Below are 24850 nucleotides of genomic sequence, written 5' to 3' on the forward strand. Positions count from 1 at the left end.
CCTACATTCCTTTTAAAGCACTAAGACTTACAAACACTTTCTGAGTGCCTTCAGCCAACATTAACAATGATTTCAAAGTTTGCAAATTTGCTTTTTATTTCAACAAAGTTTATGCTTGGTAATACACAATCAGTAAAAAATTTCAACATTACACCCACTCTGTTTTGTGAAATACGCACAAAGTTTTGGTGTGGGCCTCCACCCGTGATCTCAGGCTAAAATCAGGTGTGTAAATGGGCTTGTAAAAGTCTGGGAGGCCTCCATGAAAATAAGAGAAACTGCACTGAAACTTTTTGTGCATTCAGTAGCTGGTAACTTTTCTATAGGTTAATGGTGGAAAGATTTAGTGAGTTGTACAAAGGTGTAACAAGGCAAAATAGAAACTCAAATTTTTTAACACTTCCTGAGAAACACACTTTGATCCTGGTGGCCCCTCAACTTCAGCAATTACCAGTAATCCAATGACTGTTGCTCCTTTAATTTCAGCAGGATCTGGGATTTGTTTATTCTTGCTTTCCTTTTTTCTTTCTTCTTTTTATTTTTGTATAGCAGCTGCAGGCCACCAAACCAGCTGCTACAGTGCACACAGGAGGCAGTTGTGTCCTTAGTGGAGTGAATCATCTAAATAAACAGGATGAGCAGTTAATAAAATTTATAGATGCACTTGAAGTTCCACACCAAGAAAGAATAAATATGTTCCTTCAGAACTTGGAAGTCTAAATGACAGCAAAAAAATATTCTATTAAAAAAAAATAAAAATCAACTGAGCTATTAGGGAGTGATGGAGGCTTTAATCCGTTTTTTCTTTGCCCATGCTTGACAGGGTATTCCAGGTGATCCAGGCCCACCAGGACTTCCTGGGCCACAAGGCCCTCCTGTGAGTAGAACTCTTTTAGTTCTTTTTTGTTGCATTTGTATCAGAACTGTAACTTCATTCTGCTCTGGCTTGTGGGCTCAGTTTAAGATGACGTTTGTGTGTCCAGGGTCTTCCCGGTGGCGTAAAAGGTGAAAAAGGTGAGCAAGGAGAACCAGGCAAAAGAGTAAGTAGTCTGTTTAACCAAACATTTATCTTTCCACTCAGTGTTATCTTTGAGAATTAAACAAATGTTGAATTCAGGTGGGGCCATCAGCCTCTGGGTAAGAGACTACTTTTTTTCCCCCCTTGTAACCTGGCAGACTTGTAGATGATGCACGTGGGTCATGAAAGTGCTTCTATCGATGGCTCTCTCAGTGCTTTCTGAAAGAATTATCTGCCTTGTGGATCTTAGTTTTGGGGGCAGGAGAAAATGGTTTGAGTTATGTTACCTGGTTAACAGGTAACCTTCTTCAAAGCTGTTGGGCTGCTTGTCTGAGGCAGCAGTTTTCTTCTTCCTTTTCCAAAGGGTCTTCATTCAGTTTGCTGTGTACTGGGTTGCCAAGCAGCAGCTTGTATAGAGATACAGATATATATATATAAACTGGTCTATGTAAACTCATTCTCACTGAGTTTACTTGTGAGGTGAGTCACAAAACCAAGTCTCTGAATGCTGCATTAAGACCAAAAAAATCTATTTGTCACTTCTCAAGATATTGCCTCAATTTATGTGCTATCTGGGGAGGGGATGAGGCAGGATAGCTGTATCTAGGGATAGCATGAATCACTTTGTTCCTGACTAGATTCACAGCAATCCTGGAATTTAAATGGATATCACAGCTCAGAAAAGCTGAGGAAGATCATAGAAGTGCTAAGAAATAGGATGAAAATAACATGGGCTGGACCAGGAAAGAGAAGACAAGCTGTTAGCAGCTCAAAGCATTCTGTATTTTCACTTCCACAGCTTCTGAACACATAGTTTCATCAACAGAATGGGCCCCTTTGAAAATCAAGACACAAGTCTTGCTCAGGTTAATTGGACAATATATAAACACTGTTTAGAAACATGTTGGTAGTATGTTTTCCAATTTCCATGGGAAATAAATACAATGGAAACATATGTTTGGTATTCTAGATAAAATCCTTCTTAGTTGCTGAGATTTATAGAAGGGCTTTGATTTGTCTCCTTTAAGGAACATAACAAATGAGTCAGTTTTTCAAAGCCAAAAGTCTCATTATATTTTGAGTGGGTTTTGAATTGCAGCTTTTCTCTGCAAAAGTAAATGGAAACCACAGAAATTTGCAAAGATCTGAAAGGATAAAAGTCCTGAGGGGCTGTGTCAGATGTCTTTTACCAAAATCTTGTTTACAAACATTTTTATTTAGATTTATTACTCTGAATTTATTGCATTCTTAAAGTGCAGTTTTGCTAATAAATCACTTAAAAGTTGCCTTTTAGGGCTCCATATGATCCTGTGTGGCTCATTTCAGATATATTCATTAAAATGTCAGCCTGTGTATTCAAATAGGTCATTCTGCAAATTCACAGGAAATCTTAAAACCTCATTTTTGAGAGCCAGAACTCATCACTAATAATAAAGAATTCACAAATCATGTTATACTCTGATACACTTTATCTGTGAGGTCATATTGACAACTTCTCAGTGACTGGGAGGTCTTGGCACTGAAGCTCAATCACCTATTCCAGTTGTGCCCCAGGAGGTGCCCCCAGACACAGCTCCTGTAACTCTGACAATAGAGTGACATTTGTGTGCCCGTTGAATGGTCTGGAATAAAGTGGAGCTTGCACTGCTTTTATTTCAGCAATGACAGAGCTGTTCAGCAAGGATCTATGGCTTTTAGAATTCAGTTCTTTGAGCAGAGTTGCACTTTGTGTTTTTGTTGATACTCTTGAGAAAATTGTGTTTGATTTGAAGGAGAGTTAAAATTCAAACACAAAAATGTTCTTATTTCATTTCACTGGTCACAATATATTTATTTCCTAATTAAATATAATGTTCTAGTGTTTAAGGAGTTAGGGTCTGTGTTCCAAGTGAAGGATTTCTGTAGTGTTAAAATAAAGGGAGAAGGAACCACAGTGAATGAGCAATAGCAAACTGGAGATCATTTTGTGCTGTATTCACCCAGCATTTCTTTGAGACTTGTCATGGTTTTGAGCTCTGGTTTTTGAAGTGGAAACCTCAGTTTAGGTAACTCCGTGGATTATACTTGGTTGATGTCTTTGAGATCTTTGTCCCAAGGACTGCACTCTAGAGGCAGTTTGGTTTACTGAAAAAAATGGGAAATAAGTAACATAATTTCCATGAGAATTCTTCACCACTGAAGCATTTTATTTCAATGCATGTTTATGTCTTTGAAGGGAAAGCCTGGCAAAGATGGAGAACCTGGTCAGCCTGGTAGGGATGTGAGTAACTCATACATTTCTGATCTAAGCAGACTCCTTATAAGTTTGCTTCTGATATGGAGAAGATCAGAGTGTGATTATCTTTCTGTTTTCTTGAAGGGTTTACCTGGTGGGCCTGGAATAAACGGTGCTCCAGGAAGAGATGGTGAAAAGGTACGCCGGGTTTTTTGCCATTATTGCATAACAGATTGAAAATCTGCCATCACTGAGTTCAGTTCTGGCTGAATTGCATTGCCTGTGCTATTGCAGCGTTGAAGAATATTTGCAATAACTTGCTTATGTTCTACTGCACAGCATGAAAAACGCTCTTAATTTCCTTGGTAGGGTGAAAAAGGTGACATGGGTCCCCCTGGTCCTCCTGGAATTGTAAGTTGCTGATCCTTTATTTTTTTTCTGCATTTGGTTGGCAGTGTTGTTTCACTGTAGTTCTTGGCAGACTGGAAGTCCTATCTCTGGGTACAACAATAACAGCACCACTAAAGCTTTCATACATTCAGTAATAGAAGTGATGGTTTCCCTCTTTCAAGATGAATTCTGTGCTCTCGGGTTTGCAAACACAGGCTGGGCTGTAACCTCAGCCCAGCAGAACTGAGTCAGCCTCACTGAACCCTGCTATGACTCTGCTGGCTTGGCAGTCAAACAGCTTCCTATTGGGAAGTGTTCATTACTGGAATTTTGTCTGGTAATTCAGTGCAGTAGGGAAAGCTTCCTGTCATTGGTATAAGGTTCAAAGTATGTTGGACTTTCCCCCTCTCACATCCCTTTACCATTCCAGCGATTTCTCTCGGCAAGTTGTTTCACATGAGCATGAAACATTTACAGGTCATTCCACGACCAGGCATTGATGCAACAGTGGGACCAAAAGGTAGCAAAGGATTGCCAGGACTTCCAGGAGCCAAAGGGGAGCGTGGATTCTCTGGTAGGCCAGGCCCACCTGGCTTACCAGGATCTCCAGGTAGGAGTGCAAGCTTTAAAAGAAGTTCTATGCTCAAATGTCTGAATTGATATCTGACTTTGCAGTCTTTTCACACTCTTTGTGACAGAAGGACTGAGCAGCAAATTAAGGCAGAACTATTTAGAACTACCTTTGAGCTTGAAGGATAGTTTTGAGCTTATGGGGATGGTGTGGGGATTTCTGAACATTCATTGCTCTCTTTGGCCAGTAGTAAGGGAGGAGATGGACTGAGTCTACAGTGGGAGTGAGCAGTGACACCTTGTACATGCACAGAGAAGAAGATAATGATTCTGTGTTAGAGCTTGTATATGTTCTTTTTTTTATTTCTATCAATACCTCCTTTTGTTAGTCCTGTTTTATTTTTTTTTTCCTTCATAAACTTAGTTGTTGAGTCTCAAGTCAATTTTTCAAACAATCATCTCTGAAAATGTAAGATGTGCGTATGTCAAACACTGCACATCAACTTGTAGTTTGATTTCATAAATGAAATATTATGGAGTACTCACATGGAAAGACAGTCTTATCTGTAGCATGTTAGTCCTCATATCATGGTTATCCTTGCAAAAATGTGTTGTGCACCTTTGAGCTGGCAAAGAATTAAGTTATTCCCATCTTAGGGATCACTACTGTTGGACCTCCTGGCCCACCTGGCTTACCTGGGGAGAGAGGACAGAAGGGAGATCCAGGTTTACCTGGTGTTTCTATTCCTGGGCAACCAGGACTGGCTGGACCACGAGGACCTCCAGGACCACCAGGTCCCCCAGGGCCACCAGCACCGTCTGTTCCTCCTGGTAAGTGATGTTCACACAGACAGCAAGCAGGGGAGACTAACATGGTTCAGGAAGGAATTTACTGTCTAGATGGCATTGGCATCTGAAGTCCCTTCACTCTGAGGTTTCATAGGCACGTTTTTAAAATGTGAGGCTGAGTATCAGAATGTAGTGTAGAGATGGAAGGAGGAAGCAGTGGGAGATAGCTGAGGTTGTGAAGAACTGATGATTGTTGTGTAATATCACTGACTTTTTCCTTTAGAGTTTGGATTATGTGTGTGTGTTTTTACCAGCAGTCCTCTGTGTGAGCTGCCAAAATGTTTGATGTGTGACTGGGGGGGTATATCAGAATATCCACACCAATACCAGGAAGTACACTTTTGTCCTGAATACATGCATTCATTCAGTGCTGCTGTCAGAAAACACAAACTGATCATTACACCTCTCCTGATTCTCCTCAGGTGAAGGGTTATGTGAGCAGGGGCCACCAGGTCCTCCAGGAATTCCAGGACAACCAGGCTTTACAGGGGAGCGAGGCCAAAAAGGTGCAGTGTCGTGGCTGTCTTGGGTTCTCTTTTTACTGAAACTTGTTAAAAAATGTAAACTCTGCATTAAATAAGCATTAACAGTGTCTCTTCCCAGTAGGGTTGAGTGCAGATTTTTCTGTTTCTGAGTAAGACAGCTGTTTCTTTGGGCATAGGATACTCCTTCATCTAATTTAAAGCATAGGAGTCTCAAAGTGGCTGAAGGTACAACCAATGCTAGGGCTGAGCACAGGTCATGTGCTTCAGAGTGAAGTAAATTGGAACTTGAGGTTGATGAGTATCTCCCAGGTGGATAAAAACTGAGTGCTAACAGCAGTTACCAAGTCTGTGTGAAAACCTTCTATACTTCAATAATAAGTTTGACTTTTTTAAATGAAAAGCAACATTAAAATTATAAATACAAGATTTCTAATTTGAGTTGGTCAATCTACAGTGAGTTTCTTTGTTTGGTAAGCAAAAGAAAGTCATATTTAATATGTATCCTTGTTTCCAAAAAGACAACCTTGCAATGAGGATCCTGATATGGGTAAGTGAGAATCTTTTTCTAGCTCATCCATGGACATCTTATATGACTTTGGGCATCTCACTTCATTTTGTACCTCCTTCAAACAGAACTATTTTTTCTCATGGAAATTGCAGGGATTAATTCATTAATGTAAATGAAGTGCTCAAACATTAAGAAATTCTGTTGTGAAGAAAATTCCTAAACTTCTTGAAACCACTCTTTTTTTAAAAATTAAATAATTTTAGTCTATTGCCAAATCAGTGAAACATTACCAGCATTTATTTTGCACTCTTGGAGTTCAATCAGAGTTTGGAATTTTGATAAATGTGTTTTAGAGTTGTAGTTTAAAGTGTCAAGTACCTACTTTAGAAGAGGACTTTTTTGGTGAGGAAAATATCCATAGTTTTATTTTCTATTATTGAAAGCATTTTTTTTGTTTTAATTTATTTCGCACTGTCATCCTAAATCAATTCTGATTTTATCTAATATTGTCTGACTCTAAGTCACCAAAAAGCTTCATTTTGCCTTTCAAGGGGGAAACCTAATATTTAAGCAATGATTATTTAAAATACTCATTCTGGGCCTGGTATTATAAAACAGTAGGGCGAAGGCAATTGCTGTTGTGCTGAACTCTATTTTAATGTCTCCTAAAATCTGATGCTCAAGCATGATTTTTTTTCTCAATGCAAATCTTTGTAGGTGATCAAGGAGACACGTGCTTCAACTGCATAGGAACTGGAGTAACTGGGCCTCCTGGGGAGAGAGGACCACCAGGACCACCGGGTAGTCCAGGTAAGGCTTTGGGCTTCACTGGTCTGCTTAATCTGCTCTATAAAGTCACCTTTCTGTCTGAATATCTGTGTGTAATGGTAACAGCATATCTGTGTGTTGAGTACAAATGCAGATGCACAGTTGCCAGCTCCAGTAAACAGTTGGTACATGTTGTGTTCTGCACAGCTGGGGAGGAACAGGCTGGATATGTGTCAAACAATCACTCGGGTTTTATTTCTCTGCTCAAAGACAGCCTTGCAAGAATTCTGTGTATTGGAGGTGTAGGCTCTGTTGTAGATTTAGCTGAAAGACAAAAATTAACTTCTACTGCTTGCTATTCCTGGAATAATAGAGGAGCTGGAGCTTTTTAAAAGCACGATATTTTTTGACATTACTGATTTAACTTAGAGTTGCAAACTTTGTTCTGCTCAAATAAAATTAGGCTCTCAAAAAGAAACAAAAAAAAAAAACCACAAAAAAAAAAACCAACCCAGAGTAAACTCTACCTGATTTTAAAACAACTTATATATTATCTGTGCAATCAGCATGCTTGATATTTACAGCTTCTCCAGGTTTATGTTTTTCTTTTCTGTCTTTCTGCACTACTCAGGTTCTCCTGGTTTTCCTGGACCAAAAGGTGAAAAGGGGCTTCCTGGATTAACTGGCCTTGTAGGGCCACCAGTAAGTGGTGGTGTTATGTTCTGGTGGGAAAATAGTGTCTCATTTGTCTTGCATGATTCATAGATCTGTAAAGAGTAGATATAATTTCTTGTCTAATACTCATTTTTTGTCTATAACTACCTTGAATGCATAATCCTTATGTTGTGCCAAACTTGGACACAGAGTGAAAGAAAATTAAAAGGCTTTTTTTTTTTTTTTTAATTCCTTCAGGGCTTCCCAGGGTCCCCAGGTGCTCCTGGGAGACCTGGTCCTAAAGGAGACCCAGGGGATGTCCTGACTTCTCCAAGACTGAAAGGTGACAAAGGAGACCCCGGCTTCCCTGGTCCTCCAGGTCTCCCTGGCATAGATGGCACTCCTGGACGAGATGGACTGCCAGGTTTACCTGGCCCTAAGGGGGAACCTGTGAGTTCCATTTTGTGCTGTCTTTGATTGGATGGATATCTTGGGAAGTCCTGCATGCATTTGACATAGTGCAGAGAAGAGGACTGGCAATGCACTTTTTCTGGCTGTGATAAGGCAGTAATGCTCTTCTGTAGATGCCAATCTAGTGATGATACACTGAGGTACCTCCTGAATCTGTCAGTGCCTCTAGAAATAAGCTGAGGCTTCTCTTGGGCAGTGTCAGATGGTCCCTTCTGCCCTTGTCTCTATCTCACCATTGTAGTGGGAAGAATTAAGGAGCCAGGTCTAGGCCTGCTCTCTCCCAGATTAGTAAGTTGTAGGCAACTCATGGCCTTAAGAGCTGGAAGGGTGGAAAATGCCTAAGAGTTTCAAAACAGAAGCAATGAAACACTTTACTCCTTTGATAGTAAATACATGATCTTTCCCATGCTACTCTTTCTGTTTTCAGGGCAGTGTTGCATTCAAAGGAGAAATGGGTATTCCAGGTGATCCAGGAATACCAGGTCTTCCTGGAGAAAAAGGGCTTCCTGGACCTCCTGGTTTTGGTCCACAAGGTTCACCTGGTGAAAAGGGCATCCAAGGTGTATCCGGCCGTCCAGGGCCTCCTGGTGTTCCTGGTGAGTGGGTCTCTGTGTGCTGCTGAGCTGCGAAATCAGGCTCTACCCTTTTGCTCCAGATAGTTCTCAGAACATGATGCTGCTTTTAAGATTTTCCCAGAGGCATTGTAAGACCTGGTATTTATGAGCTCCCTTGCTGAGGGTCATCACAGGATCACAGAGCGAGCAGCATTTGTGCCATGTTGCTGCTGTGCCTCACCTTCTGCTCTGACCTCCAGAGAAGCTTCTCCTTCTCCACTGACTGCAGTGGAAGTGCACTGTAACTGTCTGGCATGTGCTTAACCATCCTGCAGCTACAACAGTTTTTGAAAAGAAGGGTTTGCTTTGAACAAGTTTGCTTTTGTTACTTTCTTGTCAACTACACAGATCCTAATCTAGTTGTGCTGGTGTCAGCTATGGAAAGTACTGTTCATGTGATGGTATCTAGGACAAAGCTAGAAAGAAATAGCATGGCAAGAAAAATGTCTTGAAATTGAACAAGGCTTGTGTCGGGCTTAGGAGTGGAGAACCTGTTGGGTCAAGTGTTGCTGGTGTTTGAGTTCTTTGGAAGCATCTTTTTCTGCTGAAAGAAAAACAGAAAAGGAACTCCTACTTAGTGATTCGTATTTTTGCTTTTTTGTTTTAGGTCCAAAAGGTGAACCTGGACAGACTATTACAGAACCAGGAGTTCCTGGCCCCCCTGGTCCTCCAGGAAGAAATGGTGATCCAGGTCTTCCAGGTAAAGGAGGAGCTAGATATCCAAGGAATTCCAAGATCTTTTTATTCTGACTGATTCTGGGTAACTATGTTGATGTTCTTCTTCTCACAGGAGATCCTGGCCAGCCAGGTCAGCGTGGTTTACCCGGCATCCCAGGTGCAAAGGGAGAGCCAGGGATTCCTGGCATTGGACTTCCAGGACCACCAGGCCCCAAAGGTTTGTTTGCTGCCGTGGTGCTGTGCTGTAGTGGCTGGAAGAGGGCACACAGGGGGTTGTGTCTGCACTTTTTCCTAGTGAGCCGTTTTCTGTCTCTAGAATCCTTTAAAAGGTGTTTGTCTTATATTTATACATCTTTATAATAGTTTCAGAAATATCAGGAGAAAAAACTGCTGAGCTCCTGTTTTTGCTCTCTTCACTGTCCTGCTCCTTCCCAGTCACTTACATTCCTCAGTAAGCCAAGGACAAAAAAGTAAATGGGTAAAACTTGGGGAAATGAGCTTGAATCAATAAAAGAACTCCAAATGCTGTCTCAAGATGTTAATGGTTCTGATATCAACTGCTTGTAATTTTTGCAAAAGCACACAGTATGGGCAGTGCCCCACTTTGAGAGTCCCAGAGATCCTTCTGTGGCAAAAACCGTGCTCAAAAGTTACCTCAGCCAAACAGGTACCCCCAAGGACACTTGAGCTAGCACAGAACCTGTTTCCATGGGCCTCAGGCACGTCTGGAAGAGTTGTTTTAATGCTCTCTGGTGTCCTTTCTCCTGCCCTAACCCTCATGTTACGTGCAGGTTTCCCAGGAACTCCAGGCCCCCCCGGAGCTCCAGGAGCTCCAGGTCGCCCAGGACTCGATGGACCTCCTGGACCACCTGGTTTCCCAGGACAGAAGGTCTGTATTTGTGTTTAGCATAAAACTTTCCTATCTTAGAGGTTTTTCTGCATCAGTGGGAAGATAGTGAGGAGGATTTCACCTCTCATTCTCTTCTTTTGGTGGCGGGGAAGTCACATTCTCTGCTTGAGGTTTGAGTGAGAGTAGTAAAATAGAAATTGCACTGTAAGATGATGGGCATTTTTCCTTTGCTATTTGAATGTTTTTAGGAGAGGATAAACTTAGAAAAGCCCCTTTTATTTATTTATTTATTTTTTTTTTTTTTTAATTTGTAATAGGGGGATCGTGGATTTGGAGTTCCAGGACCACCTGGACCCCCAGGGCCCCCAGGCATAAAAGGAGTTCAAGGACCTAAAGGTGATCCTGGCTTCCCAGGAAGCCCTGGTCTCCCAGGACGAGCAGGTTTTGATGGAACTCCCGGGCCCAAAGGTATGGAGAACTCTCCCCTTTCTGTTCCCTATTGAACTTTTTAAAATGTAGATGTGCTGGGAGGCATATGGCAGTTAAATACAAGGAGTGTTGACTTCAGACAAATTACTTCAGGATCCGTTTTTCCAAATCTGACACACCCGTGTAAATGGAAGATTGTGTTCTCAAAAGGCAAGCAAGGGAGTAAATACCAATCTGTGAGTCAGTGCCTGAAAGTCTGTATTCTAAAGACAAATCATGTCTACATGGGGGTAAAACTTGATCAATAGAATAATTGTCATTTAGATACACTGTGCTTCAACGTGCAGAGCATTACAGTTCAATTTTTCCTGCTCTTGATCGTGGTGTGTATTGACCCGCCCAGCCTGGTTTGCTGGAGAGCACCTGCTGAGTTTGACGTGGATGATGATGATGATGCAATATGTCTGTGTGCAGCCTAGAAATGTAAACTGCAGGCATTCCACACTGAGCGAGGCCTTCAGAAATAGCCTCCAAAGTGTGTTTTCTCCTGTGATGGATCAATATTTGTTTGCTGCAAGTGCAATGTGCAAGCACTGCTCTGAAAGAGGATGTCTCTGAACCGAGTTCAGTGTTTAACTAAACAAGAGTGTTCTTTTAGGTGATCCTGGACCAAGTGGACCACCAGGACTCCCAGGCCCACCAGGCATCCCTGGCATTGGTGGTCAAGGTCCACCTGGATCTCCAGGACCTCCAGGTCCAGTTGGCCCCCCAGGTAAAACTTGCATGAATTGTACCCTTAGGTTATTTTGGGCATGCACCAAGCAGCTACACAAGACAGCAAGAGAAGATAGAGACTCATGTCTATTAGCTTGGATGTTTTGCCAGTCAAGCTGGCAAAACTTGGTACGTCATGATGTTCACTGAAATCAGAAGTGGAATTACATTCAGCCCTGCCATTTGCACAACTTACATAAGTCCCAAGGGTGTAAAAGCCCACTTTGGAGAGAGCTCAGAGTCTCAACAGCAATTCTAGCAAGTGTTGTGCACAGATAGTGCCAAAATCTCTGTGAAGCAGTTTATCCTAAGAGTTCATGTTCTTCAGGGCAAGACAGAAGGGAGCACAATGTTAGTGCAGAGGTTTGGGGGTACAGAAGGGAAGGAAAGCTGCCTTGAGCTGCCTGTACTGTGCTATTATTGCATTGCTTTCAAATAGCAAGATGGTTCTAAAATTTCGAAGCGGTTTTTCTAGCTTACCAAACGGTATACCAAATTCACTGGGTGAGAGATATTTTTTAATAACTTTTTTACATTTTTATCTAGAAAATTAAACTCTGGTTTGGAAAAAAAGCAAACTCAATTCCCTATACAATGCTGTTTGTCTTCCCTCTACTTACTTGTTGAGTGCAAAATCAAGTCAGTAATTCAGGTTCTCCCTAGCATGGCCAGGCAGTTTTTCTTGACTTTTTTTTTATTTAATGGAAACTGAAGCACAATTTAACTCAAGTTAATGTGAAAAGGAAGAAATCATGAGTATTCCAAACTAGCAGGTTCATTATTTCATGGAGGAGAAAATGCTCTCCAGGTAGTGACATGATACCGTTTTAACAAAAACCTGTCAATAAAAGAGGTCACACACATTCATCTTGTCATAAGCCCAGCTAGAAAAGAGCTTTAGAATTTCTCTTACAGAAACCTCTGAGTTCTGGGATTCCTGATTCCCTCATACACTTGGTTTTTTTCTGCAAACCCAACAAGTTTTATGAGTCCTGATAGGTTTAAATTAGACTGACAACGTAGAATCTAAGAATAGTGATAATTAGGAATATGTCTCTGATGTGAGTTTGGTTATCTTTTGTCCAAAATCACTGGTGACTGATGAAGATCTGAACTTGTTCCATCTCTGTGCACAGAGGGTACATGTGCATGCATGCACATCATTCTATTCACAAAGTTTGTTTAGGGAAATTCCTTTCCCCCTTCATTCAGTGAATGGGCTTGCTGTGCACCAGCTCTTGATGTTGCAAATATGTGGCAGTCCCCACAGTGAGAACTTTTCTGAGCTGCCTTGCCCTGAAACAAACCCTTCAAAATCCATCTGGTTGTTGCCATGCCTCTGTGAATGTTTGCACTGCATGTTTGTGAGCCACACTTTGTGGATGTGTTTGTGTGCCAGCTCTGGGCTTGGCATTGTTTGCAATGCATGCTGACAGAGCCCTGGCCAGCTGTAGGACCGTGGGGCGGGGATTACTTGGTCATGTTCAGGTCTTTATGAACTGGGAGCTGAGATTCCACAAAGTGCTGAACTGGAAGGTAGGCAAGCACTTGAGTAAGCAGACCCATGGAGTTTGAGTTCTACTCACGTGCACAAAGTGTGGGTCGTGTCTAGGTCTGGTTTTGCACAAGTTTCCGAGTGGGGAAGGAAGGTGTGGTCAGTGCACCAGCAAGCCTGTCCTGTGCCCAGTACTGAGCTGGGGACACCAGGGGTCTGGACAACGTGCACAGGGGTCCCCTGAGCCAGGGGCTGCATCCTGGGCCTGTCTGGCTGTGCTGAGCTGCACCTGGGGCTAAAGTGGAACAGAAGGGAGCACAGGCGTGTGTGTGGGGTGAGGGGTGGGATGGATTAGCATGTCTGAATGTTTTCATGAATCCAATGCATGTTCTTTTGTCTTCCTGTAACATCTCCCCTGCTGTTAGCCAGAATTTGATGTCATGTGATCACTGATTTATCCTGCAAAAGACCAAAGTTGGCAAATGCACAATGATTACTAGAGCTGATGGGTTTGAAATGCCTTTATTTTCGCTCTTCATGTCTGTACTGACTAATCATTGTGGCTACTAACAGCATGGTGGCTCTGAACTCTAATGCATGCTTGAGAAGTCCTTGTTATTTCCCGTGGCACTGCTCTGTCTCTGTTTTGTGCAGAATGTCTTCCATTCCCATCTCCCATCCCTTGCTTGTTTTACTAGGCTGTCTTGATTCTGTTTCTTTATGCAACATTAGGGTAAAGTTTCTGAGGCTCTGTTTTTCAGGTAATTTGGAAAATTCCTGGAAGGATTTCCCCGTTCAGAATTTCCTTTCTCTGCACCACCATTTATTCAAATAGTTTGCAGTAGCTCAACATTTTCCTTTTTTTAAACATGTAACAGTTTAGAATTTACTGTGTTGTCTATATTGTTCTAATTACGACGTGGCTACATTTTTGAGAACCAGAAATTCAATTAGAATTAATTTCTATTTGCAAAAGTATCTTTTTCATTCTAGATAAGGAGTTTGTCCTATTGCTGGGTAATACATTATTTTCTCTTTTGTTTTTTTTTTTCCTCCTGCTGATAGAAAGCCCTTAAACACACAGCATGTGCATTCCCTTATGCATCATCTGGTACTGTTTTTCTCTGCAGAGGAAGCAGTTCCAGGCACATGAGCCCACAGTTTAATGCAGTGATAAGCTGCTGCCAAAGGGGAGCATACTTATCATTAAATAAACACAAGTCTACAGCTTATGCTGTCAAGAAAACTTGATCTGCCTTTTCAGTGTGCAGAGAACACATGATGACATCACTCCTAAACTTGTTGCTGCAGCCCAGGGCGGGGTCACCATTACAAAGTTCTGCTGCCTGGGAGTTATTGATGAAGTTTTGGCTCAGTGGTGTCATTATTCAGTAAATTATGTCATGGCACACAACATTCAATACACTGTCTGTGGGTGGAACAATGGAGATTTGCATAATAGAACTGAAAGAATGGGGGAAAATATTTAAAGGCTTTTTGTGTAATAAAGAAGAAGCATCTATTGAAAATCCCTGTTTGAAAGGATTTACCAGAATTGTGAGGCCAGTCAACAAGAAGCTGATAGGTAGGATGTACTCTGCTGTTCAGAAGGTATCCAAGCCAGTATCTAGATATAACAGTTCTGTAAAAAAACATATCAGTAAAGCTTGTTCTCTACTTTTGGAGAGAATACTAGACAAAAAGAGAGGGAAAAACAATTTTATTTTTAAAATGTACCATCAATATTTGAAAATATCTCACTGTTGTTTCTGCATACAGTGGTGGCTGCACTTTGAAAAAGACTTTGAAAAAGCTTGGAGTGTCCTTGCAGTGTGGTTTCTCTTAGCTGCATTACTGTTGAATTCTTTGTACTTAGATCTGCTTTCAGTAACTTTAGGTAGATATTTTTTTTTCCTTGTTCTAATGTACATGTGCTTTATTTTGTTTCCTAACTTAACGACTATTACAACTCCTTACTGCTACCTGTCTCAACTTCCTGATGAGCTCTAACTCGTTGGCTTTTGAACCCCAGGTCCCCCAGGTACTGTGGTTTCTTTACCAAAGCCTTTTCTTAACTTCAGATTTAATGAATAGTCCTTTTTTTTTGGCAGCTGCATTTCCAGGGTGAACATCTTCACTGATACCGTGCACTGGAGGGAAACGAGCTCTCTGCTTGCCCCTGCAGTGCCTCGAGCTCAGTGTCATTAGCATTAAACAACCTTAAGCATATTTTGACAATTCATATTTTTCATTCAGGGAAATGTAAGGCAGTGCAAAATTTTGCTATCCTTCAAAGATATTCAGCCAATGTTACCTTAGAATGTAGTGAAATGGAATAATTAATGGGAATATAAGAATCTCAGTAATTATAAGACACAAACCAGTCTAATCAATTTTGGCTTTTTGTTTTATAAGTCAGGCTTCCAGGGTTGTTGAAGACAGTTGTTTTCCTTTAGAGATTATTTTTTTTTAATTGCATTTGCTACACCTTGGTAAAATTTTAGTAATGCTTATCTTCAGGAGAATATGACCTTTTAACACTTGATAGCCATTAAAAAATAAATTGCTTTAGAAGAATTGCAGGGTTTTCATCAGTGTTAGGAATGGACTGCAAATAAAATTTAGCTATTCCTACAGTAGTGCACCCAGAGACACACAGATTTCAGCCTTGCCTGACTTTGCTAAAAGGTTATTTCTTAACAACATTCTCTAGGGTTGCAAGGCATCCCAGGGGAGAAGGGGGATCCGGGTCCTCCAGGCTTCGACGTTCCTGGTCCGCCAGGTGACCGAGGAACCCCCGGATATCCAGGACCCCCTGGTCTGCCAGGGCCTCAGGGTTCCCCTGGGCCACCTGGCAGGGATGGAATACCTGGATTTCCAGGTAAGTTCATGTTTGTTACCTGTGGACAAAGACCAAACTGTCATTACAGTTGGATGCTCTTTATGCTTGGCCGTGCCAGTTTATTGAACTTTGATGTTTATCCTACCTGTTTAAAGTTGGATACATGTAACTGTTACATCTCATACTTCTAAAAAAAATTGTAACAAAATCTGTTGCATTAAAATCCTTGTTACCTTTCCACTTTTCCCTGTAACTTGGTTCAATTATTGTATGTTATTCTGTTTCACAACGTTCAAATGTGACTTTGATCATCTTTGCTATGATACTTTTCTAATTTATTTTGTGATTTTTTTTTTCTAGTCACTGCTACAATTTAGAAATAAAATGTGTTTAAAGAAAATAATTACCAATGCTACATAGTTTTAAGTATTAATTTCCTTATTCTTTGTGTTAGACTATTCAGTTAAGCTAGTCTGGTTTGTCCTTTGAAACAGAAATCTCAAAAGTGAGAGTCCCTCTTTTTGATGGAGAGGACAATACAAAACATTCTAAAAGTAGTGTATACTTAATTGTCTGCTTGGCTTTCACTAAATTCAAGTTTGTTTCAAACAACTTCTTGAAGGTATAAATATGCTTTCTGCCATAGCAGAGCATTGCAAATTTTCTTCCCAGGACTTAACTGTGGAAAATTTGCCACAATTTTCAAGTGTCATTTTATCTGATTTAGATCTGTGCAAGAACTGAGTGCTTCCCTAAAATTCCCTAAAACCAGTCTTTAGATGCATGTGCTGGTTCATAAATACCACAGAGGTGCAGGGAAGTAAAATTAAGGTACCGGTAGGTTTTTGTTCAGAATGACAATGGTGATTCAATGCCTTCAGGTGCCAAGGGTGAGATGGGCGTCATGGGAGCTCCTGGGCCTCCAGGGCCTCCAGGAACTCCTGGAAGAAATGGCCTGCCTGGCTTGAAAGGTAAGGTTTGTTTTATACACCCCAGAAGAGAATGCAGAATGCTGGTTTCCACATCCTGTGTGGAAAGAGGTTGTGTAATACTAACATCTAGACCTTCATTATTGGGACCTGCTCAAGTTGTCTTCTTTTGACAGTGCTGATGTTCAGAATTGCTTTGGAGTTTTGAGCCATAGCATTCAGTTACACTATTTAATTGATGCATGAATTGTTAGTTATTTTGAAAACCTTTCCTTGGGATGGATGGCATTGAAGTAAAGCAACATTTCTGAAGTGTGTTATGAAGTCTGCTTAAAACAACAGAAGAAGAAAATCAGTAGCTTTGGGTTATGGAGCTTATCCAAAATCAGCTCTATAGGTATCACAGAGAAACTCTTCTACCTGCATTGTCCTAACCCCCTCATTGGAGAGGAAGAGTTTGGTAGAAGAAAACCCCAATTATCTCCCCAGAAGAGGGAAGCTGTGAATCCAAAGGTGCTGTGGCTGTTGCTGGTGGCCCAGTGTGTGGTGGGGCTCTGGGAGCTCTAAATGTGGCTCCTACAGACACAGCTGGTTCCTCTGTGCTGGGCTGCCCAGAGCTCACGGACACCCCCGGGCACTCCATCCCTCGGCTTTGCTCCAGGGCCAAAGGTGTGAGCAACCTTGCACCAACTGCCTGATCCTTTAGTGAATTCCAACTTCATGAATGAATCATGGACTCCCTATTTAAGAAAAAGCATTACAAATGCATTGGCCTACCTGAAGGATTATGTTCTTTTCCCTTTCATTATCTGCTCCTGCTGCAGGTAACAGTGGATTGCCTGGTCCGCCGGGGCCTCCTGGACCGGTAGGACAGAAAGGCGTCAAAGGTGAAGCAGGTCTGCCAGGTCCTCCTGGAAAAGTTGATCCAAAACAGCTGGGAGCAAAAGGAGAAAAAGGAGAGCCAGGTGTTCCAGGTAAAGAACTTTGCATGTGGTCTGGGGAGGTGGTTTGTCCTCTACAGATAACAGTGAGGTGTGACTGGATCCATTACAGTTCATTCTTTCTTACAGAAAAAAATAAACTGAGAGTATGACTGTGGCTTAAGGGTCTTGTATTTTAGGCTTTTTTAAAGGGGTTCTATGGCCAAGTTCCTCTGTATGGTTAGTTTGCAATGATACTTTTATTTGGCACGTGGCAATATTCTGATAGCACTGAGGTGCTTTCAGCAGGATTACAATTCAGTCTTCCAGGTGTTACTGCTAAGCATGAGGAGAGACAGTTGTCATGGCTGCTGTGCTGGCTGCATTCCTGCTGCCTCAAAGGCCTTTGGGCCTTTGCCTTGTAGGATGAAATTGCACAGGTCATCTGCTCATGCACCACCTCCTTGGCTGTCTCTAAGTTTACCCACCTCAGAGCTATTTGTCATCTATGTGTGTGTCTCTGCTTGGGAAGTTGGCACCCTGGAAGTTTTTCCCAGTCCTCTCAAGTCTGTTTTCTCTCTCACTTTTGGTGGCTTCCCCCTCCTCCCCAACTCGGGGTTCTGATGAACTCTAATTGAGTCTTGAGAAGAGTAAAAACATTCTACCCTACAGAGAACCAGAATGCCTTTCCCTAATGTTGTCCCAGCCATTATTGTGCTAATTTATCTATTGCATTAATTTCTGTGAAGCCTAGGTAGGATCCTAAGACAGTCCTTTTCTTTTTCTTTCTTTCCCCTCTCTCAAGTAAGAGCTGTTCCTGTTCTGTAGTAATTTTCAACTCTCCAGAACCAATATTTTGTGTTCTCTGATACTTCTCTTTGCTAAACCAAGAGTAATTATATTTACTGAAGAAAAATCCCTGTTTGGATTTTTATTCACCTTTAGCTACATCTGATCTCTTAAGGTAAAGGAAAGCACACAGTAGTAGTAATAGTAATAACAATAAACTCTATCTTTTTCCTTTGAGGTATTCCTGGTTTATCAGGACAGAAAGGTTATCAAGGACTCCCAGGTGACCCAGGGCCACCAGGACTTATTGGCCCACCAGGTGTGCCAGGATTGCCAGGTCAGTAAACAAGGCTTCAGAGGGACAGCTTTGATGAGTAAGAATTTGCATGAGCCTTCATCACATGGAATTGGGATGTTAATCCAGGTATATCTAAGCAAAGCTTAGAAATTTGCACTTAAAACTCCAGCACAGTTTTGGGACATTTAAAGTCATTATCCAAACAGCATGATTGGAGCTCTTTGCTTCCAACAGACCCAAAAGGTGGTTTAAGCTGATCCCATTGAAGATTAGGGTAGCTTTTAGGATGACTGGAAAATGAACGTGTTGCAGAAGCTGTTTCTGGGTGTCACATCTTTGCTTTAAAGAATTGCAAGGAGCAGGAAAACAAATTCAGTTTTGCACTGCTTCTCCCTACAGCTGTAACAGTTTCTCTGAGATCTTGAATCTTTGCTGGCTGTGTCTAATGTAGGTCTTGTCCTAAATATCTTGTTGGGCTTGGGGAACATTTTTAACCTTCCAGGACTCGAACTAGTTTGGGCATTGTAGGTTGCATTTAATCCTTTAATAGAAGCTGCTGAATACCTGTTGCAGGTAAGAGAGGGATGTGTTAATTCTGCAGAACAACTCAGGGGAGACCAAGTCACACCAGTACCAAATTGTTTCAGATGGTGGCGAAATCATGGACTGAGATTTGACCCTTTTCGTTAGACTAATCTTCAAAACAAATAAGCAGTTGCCCTGATCGAATCTTGGCTTGGAACAAACTGAAGGTGTTCAATATTTTACTACAAATGAGTGTGAAAAAGCATGTAGGAGCAGTTTGAGGCCTAAAGCAACTCCAAATCATTGCCTTTGTAATTAGATGACAAGCGTATTCATATGAGAATGCATGAATATCTGAAACTTTTAATTATTACCATTAATTAACTAAATCACACCTTTCCTAGGCATCAAGGGAGACATGGGGTTTCCTGGGGAGCCAGGACCAGCAGGACCTCCAGGATTAAAAGGTGCCATGGGAGAGATGGGCCTTCCAGGTTAGTTTCTGTGCTTGTACTTTACTTAATTTGGGACAGTGTTTTCCTTTTCTATAGTACAAAGAGGGATCTGCTTTTATGTATTATTTAATAATAATAGCAATAAAGTTGAGGAATACATAAAGCCCTAAATACATAATTGAGATTTTTAGATAATTTAGTTGGTTTTTAAAAATAAAAACACATTAGGTATTCAAAGCCAGCCAGTGAAATTGTTAGTCCATTCTAGTTCAATTGCTCTACTTTGAGTGATTTCTGTAAATTACTGCAGAAGTTTTATTTGTATTTTTAAAACTTGTACATTATCTCTTGGACAGGCCCCCCAGGGATTAAAGGCAGCCAAGGAATTGCAGGACGTCCAGGGCAGCCTGGGCCTGCAGGATTTCCTGGACTGAAAGGAGAGAAAGGTGACCCTGGACTTTCTGGCATTGGTATTCCTGGTCCCCCTGGACCAAAGGTACCTTTATAAGATTTTCCGATTGAAAAGTCCGTGAGGAAATTATCTGTTGATTTTTTCCCCCAACTATTGCTTAATGTATATTATGTATAACTGTAAATATGTAATATTATTATATTAATAACAAGCGGGGTTGACTGATTTGTTCTTTTCAGGTGGGAGCAAAAATTTCTAATTTTAAAGGTGAAAATATTTACATATAATTTAATCATGTAAAGGAGAAGATAGTTTACCAGACTTTTCAAGTTGGGTTCAGTTAGTGGCCTAGTCCTCCCTGGGACACTTTCATAGTTGGTTGGCATTTATAGAATTAATATCATTGTTCCTGTGTCTAATTATGTGGTTAATTATTAAAAAATTAAGACAACATGCATTTAAGAATAAATTACTAATAATATGGCATGATTGCTACTGCTTAAAATTCTTAAGCCTATATAAAATATTGGCATTAACATTTACCTATGTCATCCTTTCTGGCAGCCACAAAAGAGGGACAAAAAGATCTTCAGAATATCTTGCAGTCTTCAGTGATGCCTTACAACTGCTGTTGAGCACAATTAATTTAGCAAAAGCATTGCATGATTAAAGCTCCACAGATTTCTTTTTTTTTTATTCTGCATTATCATGGGGTAAAAATCTCTGTTTCTTCTGGAAGAAAGGAAGACACTTTTTTCCTTAATGTAGGCCAGTTCTGAGAAAAAACTATGATACTCTGTACAAAATTCTAGGGGAAAACTGTTGAAGTCTTTACTCTTTTCTGTAAAGATGTTTGACAGTACCTGGATATGAGGAGAAGTGTAACCAATGCAATGATGACCTTTATGTGGTGGTGAGATGGGGAACGTTCAAGAAAGGCTTACCCATCTTCTAAGGACTGGGTTCTTATTCTGCTTCCTGTTTTCCAGGGTGACCTTGGTTTGCCTGGGTACCCAGGCAGTCCAGGCAGTAAAGGTATAGCTGGAAGTCCTGGTTTGCCTGGATTTCCAGGCAGTCCAGGTGCAAAAGGAGAACCAGGCCTTCCTGGATTTCCAGGTAATTCTCAACAGCTTTTTTTCGTTTTACTTCTTGCTTGTCTTGGTACACACAGCTCAACACAGTGGGTCACTGGGGGAGGGCTCCAGCTTCATTCACAGTTTCTGGTTGCTTCTAAGCTTTGTGTTGTTGGAATTGGCAACAGTAAGTGTGGGAATGCATCACTGTAGAGTGCCTTCTGAAATTATTCATCTGCTCTGAGGGGATGTAGCAGTTGTGGTAGCTGATGCTCCCCACTCTCCACAGCAATCAGACTCTCACATCCACAAAGACTTGTGTCCATATTTTTCCTTCATGAATCAATAAAAAAGTGCCATCAGGAAAACTGGGCTTTTTTTTCATACCATTTACTGGCCAAAAGCATATTGTAAAGAGAAATCTCTGAAACATAATTGTTAGGTTTTGCACTCTTCTCTAAAAAATATTAAGAGATTGTTCACAGGTATATCTCAGTTAGTCATTCACAATTTAAAGAAACAAAGTTGCATCACTGGCTTTCCTACCTCCCACTCAGCTCATGCTGTAGGAATGGGAATGCAGTCTAAACTCTTTTAAGACTGTTTTTATTAAGATCCTTTTTCAAGAAAAGAAAAGAGGATTGGGGAAGAACTATCCAATCACAGTTCATAGTGCTTTCAATTTGCTGTCAAGCAGAAACACCTGTCCCTAAAATAGTCATTTTCTAGCAGACTGCCAGACTTGCTGTGTCCTTGGCTACGGGCACTCAACAATTAAGAAGACAGTTTTGAGAGCTGAAGTAAGGACAGCTGTGCTAGTATGTTTTGTTTCTCTACACTCTTTGCTTTATAATTCACGTCCTTGGTCAGCTGTAAATCTGCAAAATGAGCACAATTACAGTGTCTTGGTAAAATGGGCTCATTTGTTACTCCGGACATCTCAGGTTGTGGCACTTCAAGATCTGCTGAAAAAACAGTTTTGTGCTTAATTTTATTGAAATGCCTGTGCTTTACAGGAACACCAGGAATTCCAGGACCAAAAGGTATTGAGGGGCCTCCAGGTAATCCTGGCCTGCCTGGACCACCTGGGCCAGTAGGTGAGCATGAACAGCGCAGCAGGGACCAGCAGAGATCAGCAGCTTCTGTGAAAAACACAGCACATGAAGCCACTTCCTTTCTTCTTACCTTTTTAATATCTTGAAAATGCATCTGTATGTACATGGGTGCTGTCATTGCAGACACATAATTCACCGAAATTAAATAGAAAAGAAAGAAGTTTTAACTTTCTTTTGAGGACTTTTGTCTACTGTCATAGTCAATTCATTATTGGCTATTGAGACAACAAGTTAACTGTTTCAGTATTTACCAGCTTTATTTATGTTAAGTACTCCAGTGGTGTAACCTGTTTATATAGGAGCAAAGACCTAATTTATTCTAAAGGGAAGCATTATATTATTTTTAGCAAACAGTGACTGCTTGAAAGGTCACAGGCCTAGAAGCCTCTTCTAAACTGTCAGAGGAGAGAGAGAAAGGTTTTAATTTTAAGATTACACCCCTGTGAATCTGGTATTGCACTGCCACGCCTTTAGATTCAGGTGGTGGGGATGGGGTGCTGTTTTTTTTGTTGTAGGTTAGGCATGACTGGGCTAATGTGTTGTGATCCCCTTTTAGGTGATATTGGTCGTCCTGGCCCTCCCGGTCCCTCAGGGGAGAAGGGACAGCCTGGTCGAGATGGTATCCCAGGACCAGCGGGTCAGAAGGGTGAACCAGGTTAGATGTCCTTCCTGTTTGTGTTCTCCTCTTGACTCTGCTTTGAGATGTTCTGCTCACTCTGTCCTTTCTTCCCTGTGACTGCCCTATAACCTCAGAGCTGCTCCTGTGTTTCCCAGCTGCTGGGTGGCTCACAAAGGGTGCCCGTGAAGCACAGGACATGAATTCAAGCAGCTCTCAGATTTTATTACCTGACTTCAACACCAGCCTCTGTTCCTGTGTTCCATGTTAGCTGTAGTGCTTCAGCTCAGTTACAGAGTGCATAAACAGTGTAATGTCTGCCCTAAAGATAGAACCCCACACAAAAATGCAGACATAGCAGCTCCCAAAATCCGAAAGCGCGGGGATTGGGAATGGATGGAAATGCTCGTGAAAGTTATAGATGCATTCAACAGCAGAACCTCTGGCTTTGGTGAAGCCTGATGAGTGCATGAGAATCCCAGGAATCTCAAGGAATTGCAGATTTAGATGAACTGCATTTTCATTGTTCTAAACCTCATATTCCCATTCCCCGAGACCTGAAAGCTAAATGTTCATTATTAACTGAATCTGTTTCTCTTCAGGTCTACCAGGTTTTGGGCGCCCAGGACCTCCAGGACTTCCAGGGTTGTCAGGTAAAGTTTCTCTATTGCTCCTTGTTGAAAAGGTTGAATGTAAAATACATTTATACACCAAAAAAAAAGAAGGGTGTGTTGTACGTTCTGCAACAAATGAATGCCATGGCAACAACTAAAATAACAACTTTTTTTCCTCAGCAGACTGTTTCAAATTAACCACAGTAATAAAGACACTTATTACTGACCACTGAGTTTTGTAAATTAGCAATTATGCAGCCAGAATAAATGCACACAGGACTACAGCCTAGTGCATTGTGTGGAACTTTGCTGATTTGTCTCAGTAAATAAAGCATTCATACAACAGATGAGAAGTGAAGTTGCTTTAAAGGTATAGCTGCTTGCTATGTTGCTTCCTTTCCAGTAGCATTAATGCTCCTAAATTCCTCCAGCTTATTCAGAAGTTTTGCAAGTATGTCTTAACTTCCAGCAATATCTCCAAAAAATTATGAAGTCTTAATATAGACAGATTTCTTCACAGAGAGTCTTGCTTCTGGCCTTACAACCTCAGAGGATGTTTATGACTTACAGCATCACTGAGTAGTAAAGTGACACTTAGTAAGACTTTTACCATGTCAGAAGGTGTACAGTGCTTTCTCCTGCAAGAATTATTAGCCTTAACTCTTTTCTGAATGTTAGACAATTTTACCCTGTCTGACTGACAGGGGAGCTGTGGCCAGACTTGGATCTTTTGCAAGAGAGAGAACTGGCTCTGCAAATTGACTTTGGACTTTTGGAAGGGGCTGTAACAATGTGACACGGCTGTCTGGTTTTACAGGGCAAAAAGGAGAACTGGGGTTACCTGGCCCGCCAGGGCCCCCTGGACTTCCAGGTCTGAAGGGAGAACCAGGTTTCCAGGGATTCCCTGGTCTACAGGGTCCACCAGGTCCACCAGGATTACCAGGGCCACCTCTGGAAGGTCCTAAAGGTAGCCCTGGCCCACCAGGTGTTCCAGGAAGGCCAGGTAAGAGCATGATCCGTACCCGCAAACATCTTCGACACTTTGATATTTTGCTGGTAGGTCATCAGCCTTCAAATCCTCCCAATTTACGTGTGCGGGCAACCAGAGCATTTTGTTGCCAAAAGTGACAGTATCTAAAAATAAACCAGCCCCCAGTTTGTGGTGTGAGTTTCTGATACCTGGCAGCAAAAATCGGAGGCGTTGCCGGGCGGGAGGTTCTCCGCATGCTGTCCCAGTAATCCCCTCGCAAGCACGATACCGACCCCCCAACGTCTGATGCCTTTGCAGTACTTGTCACACGGTCAGCAGCTGTCATCGTGCACAAAACCCCAAAGTAACAAACCCCATCATTTGTAAGAGTCATGGCAATCAAATTCCCACTAAGCATCACAGCATGGTCCGGTCGGATAGCTGCTCCTCATCTCCGTGTCACGTAACATAAAGTCACTGCTCCATTGTGTCCTGTGGCTCCCGTGGACTCCGTGCTCCGTCTT

General features: G+C 41.6%; 1 protein-coding gene across 1 annotated transcript in view; it reads left to right on the forward strand.

The window, feature by feature from the left end:
* The window catches only part of COL4A5 (collagen type IV alpha 5 chain), a 76082-nt gene that overhangs the window by 36444 nt on the left and 14788 nt on the right, over positions 1-24850 (forward strand). Inside the window, exons 14-41 of the mRNA XM_050310390.1 lie at positions 824-877; positions 984-1040; positions 3234-3278; positions 3378-3431; positions 3603-3644; positions 4101-4233; positions 4851-5024; positions 5465-5548; positions 6753-6845; positions 7435-7505; positions 7716-7907; positions 8356-8524; positions 9150-9242; positions 9333-9437; positions 10012-10109; positions 10388-10538; positions 11158-11271; positions 15482-15649; positions 16492-16581; positions 17364-17513; positions 18487-18585; positions 19476-19565; positions 19883-20022; positions 20928-21054; positions 22028-22108; positions 22683-22781; positions 23345-23395; positions 24174-24359. Of these exons, the coding sequence (XP_050166347.1) occupies positions 824-877; positions 984-1040; positions 3234-3278; positions 3378-3431; positions 3603-3644; positions 4101-4233; positions 4851-5024; positions 5465-5548; positions 6753-6845; positions 7435-7505; positions 7716-7907; positions 8356-8524; positions 9150-9242; positions 9333-9437; positions 10012-10109; positions 10388-10538; positions 11158-11271; positions 15482-15649; positions 16492-16581; positions 17364-17513; positions 18487-18585; positions 19476-19565; positions 19883-20022; positions 20928-21054; positions 22028-22108; positions 22683-22781; positions 23345-23395; positions 24174-24359 (3010 nt within the window). The remainder of the gene's footprint in view (positions 1-823; positions 878-983; positions 1041-3233; positions 3279-3377; positions 3432-3602; positions 3645-4100; positions 4234-4850; positions 5025-5464; positions 5549-6752; positions 6846-7434; positions 7506-7715; positions 7908-8355; positions 8525-9149; positions 9243-9332; positions 9438-10011; positions 10110-10387; positions 10539-11157; positions 11272-15481; positions 15650-16491; positions 16582-17363; positions 17514-18486; positions 18586-19475; positions 19566-19882; positions 20023-20927; positions 21055-22027; positions 22109-22682; positions 22782-23344; positions 23396-24173; positions 24360-24850) is intronic.

This window comes from Myiozetetes cayanensis, unplaced genomic scaffold (assembly GCF_022539395.1).
Source record: "Myiozetetes cayanensis isolate MyiCay16 unplaced genomic scaffold, myiCay2020 scf15, whole genome shotgun sequence".
Classification (NCBI taxonomy): Eukaryota; Metazoa; Chordata; class Aves; order Passeriformes; family Tyrannidae; genus Myiozetetes; species Myiozetetes cayanensis.